General features: G+C 38.5%; 1 protein-coding gene across 1 annotated transcript; it reads left to right on the forward strand.

Moving 5' to 3' along the window:
* The first annotated feature begins 489 nt into the window (after nt 1-489).
* LOC114366768 (uncharacterized) lies at nt 490-2,495 on the forward strand. The gene is made up of 2 exons (XM_028323745.1): nt 490-765; nt 1,416-2,495. Exon 2 carries the CDS (start codon nt 1,417-1,419, stop codon nt 1,810-1,812), a length of 396 nt encoding a protein of 131 aa, XP_028179546.1. The 5' UTR covers nt 490-765; nt 1,416; the 3' UTR covers nt 1,813-2,495.
* The last annotated feature ends 213 nt before the right edge of the window (nt 2,496-2,708 follow it).

The raw sequence follows: 2,708 nt of genomic DNA on the forward strand, positions 1-2,708 counted from the left end.
CAACACAGCCACATTTCAAAAATAATTCAAAATCGTTTTATTTCGAAATTNGGACAGGTTGTGTGGTGTGTACGGCTAGACGCGCGCGAACATGGAACAAGACGACGCTACTGCGGCGGAGGAGGCGGTTACATTTACGTGGAGTGAAGAAAAAGTGCTTCAATTAATTGAAGTGTACAGATCAAAGGAAATTTTGTGGAATCCACAACATGAGAATTTTTATAAAAAACATTTTAAAGAGGATGCATGGATGGAAATTGCTAATTTGATGGAAACAACACAAGAAAAAATGTTACAGTAAAATGATTAGTATTTTATCATCCTACCGTTCGCGCGCATCTCGGAAACAGATGTGAGTAGGTACATGCGCGGTTCGTGCGCACGTTGTGCGCGCCCCGCGTCTACACTGATGCAATGCTCGTTTCGTGTTGCATTGCATGTTGCGTTNTCAAAAATAATTCAAAATCGTTTTATTTCGAAATTAGGCTCTAAAAGTAATATATTTTACGTTTTGCTGAAGACACCCGTCATTTTTGTTAATTTTGATGCCAAACTGGTCAACCGCCATTTTTGTATTGGGCCGACTTTCGCGCTCACGTCAGATCAAAACCGCCATTTTGTCAGTTGCGACCCAGTGCTCGGAGCGAACGCACATCAGTTTCGTACAAAACGGCCACAAGTAAAAAAATCACGCCAGATCGACCTCGGTGTTTTGTGCAAAGGAGCCACATTTTGGAATGCGGCCGTGTTGCTTTCAAATTTCAAGTAAGTACATTCGGAATCTATTAATGCAATAGTGCCATATTTTAGGATACGTACGTTTTGCATTCCAATGTGAAACGAAGTAACGCCATATTTACAAATCTGTACATTTTTCATTCTAATATGAAACAAAGCAATGCCACATTTACAAATCTGGTACATTTTGCATTCCAAAGCTATGCCATATTCAGGAATATGTTTTTTTAAATTAATACAAAAAGGCATGGACAACTAAACTAAATGAATATTTATTTTTAACCGACTGCAAAAAAGAAGAATGTACACAACAGTTCGGTCGACAGCCAGAGCGAGTGGACTGTATGACGTAATCTTATCCGGGGCCACTGGCCGGCACGGCTAGCCACCAGGCTAGCTAGGGCTCTAACTACCGTGGTGCGGTGATGCTCCGACAGAGAATCGGGCTTCTGAATAGAACAAGAGTTTTTCTTTAATGAAACAATGCTTCCAGTATTAGAGATTCTTCCTTTATTCTTCTCTCCTTTGCACCTTACACTTGGAAGGCTGCCGAAGAACTGACATGCCCTTCAGAAAACCCCGTTATTTTTTTATTTTAGGTTAAGTAGATAAGCAAAATGCTAAACTGGGCTCGACTCACGGTAGTTTTTTGAGTAACCTTGCATTATTATTTACAGAATGAGCAGAGCAAAAATGATTTTAAGCATGGCAGTTGGAAATACAAATGAAGAATCAGTTAGGGTGCAAGATAAGCGCATTATCAACTCTCAACAAATTAAAAAATGTGATATTCCAGCTAAAACTGGAAGTCAGAACACAATAACGGATTCGGTTTATGACGCGGAAAGTCATTTAGCCTGTCCAGCTCAAGAAAAACAAACCATATTTGTTGTCAACACTCAGGTAACTCAAATACCAGCAATAGTTGGACAAAGAAGAGAATCGGCTGATAGTAATTTTGATACGGACTCCTACCCTGACAGTCAGCCTGATCACAATATATCGTTGAGTGATGATGAAGAGTCTAGAGCTAAGAACACAGACGAAACTCAGAGTAATTATTCCACCAAGTGACTCATCTGAAAGCGAACTCTGATAGTGATACAAACAGCTCTACGTCAAGTAGTTCATCTGATTTTTCCTCTGACGATAGTGCTAAGGATCTTAATTTTCTGCCTCAGAAACTCGTGAAGACTGATCGTCATAGGTACCGTCTTTTTTCTCCTCAACCTGGACCTTCCGGGGCGGAAGACGAACCCAAAAATATCGAAATGGAGACATCAAATACAGATACTGAGCCACCTATTTCAGAAACGGAATTGCAACAAACCAGTATTGACACCGAGCCTCCTAATATTGACAACCAGCTCCCTGGTATTAGCACCGAGCCCCCCAGTTTTGACACCCAGCCCCCTAGTATTGACACCCAACCCCCTAGCGTTGACACACAACCCCCTAGTGTTGACACTACTGTAGAACCTCAGCAGCTATCCCGTAAAAGAAAATGTGACCCTGCATCTTGGAAAAGAAATAAAGCAAAGGCTCTTAAAAATAGTGCAAAGGCATATATTTTGTTTCACATACAGAATATTTTTGTTACTTTTGTTGTTTTTTTAATGTCTTCTTCTTTCAAAACAATAAATATAGCATATTTCACTTAAAAATTATTTCTTTTTTTGAGATAATTGTTTAAACATTTGATCTAATCTTGAATGCAAAAAGGGCTTTTGTAGTTTTTTTTCAGGTTGTGTTAGAGCTGTAACAACGGTAATTATTTTAAAAAATAATACAAAATTTGACGTAAACAATGATATACTAACATCATACTATTAAATAAAAAGAAACATATTTTTTCTTAAAAAACATGTTTCAAAATTTGTTTTGACTCTCCTGTAAAAAGTATAGTTTATGGTTTGTGGCCGTTTTGAATTCAATGAGCGATATGTGCCAAAGAAAACATCACAAAAACT

Source organism: Ostrinia furnacalis, unplaced genomic scaffold (genome assembly GCF_004193835.3).
Source record: "Ostrinia furnacalis isolate ACB-3 unplaced genomic scaffold, ASM419383v2 OfSCF0682, whole genome shotgun sequence".
Taxonomy (NCBI): domain Eukaryota; kingdom Metazoa; phylum Arthropoda; class Insecta; order Lepidoptera; family Crambidae; genus Ostrinia; species Ostrinia furnacalis.

Excerpts from the sequence above, each read along its gene's own strand:
- LOC114366768 (XM_028323745.1), top strand. The coding sequence starts at position 1,417 with ATGAGCAGAGCAAAAATGATTTTAAGCATGGCAGTTGGAAATACAAAT.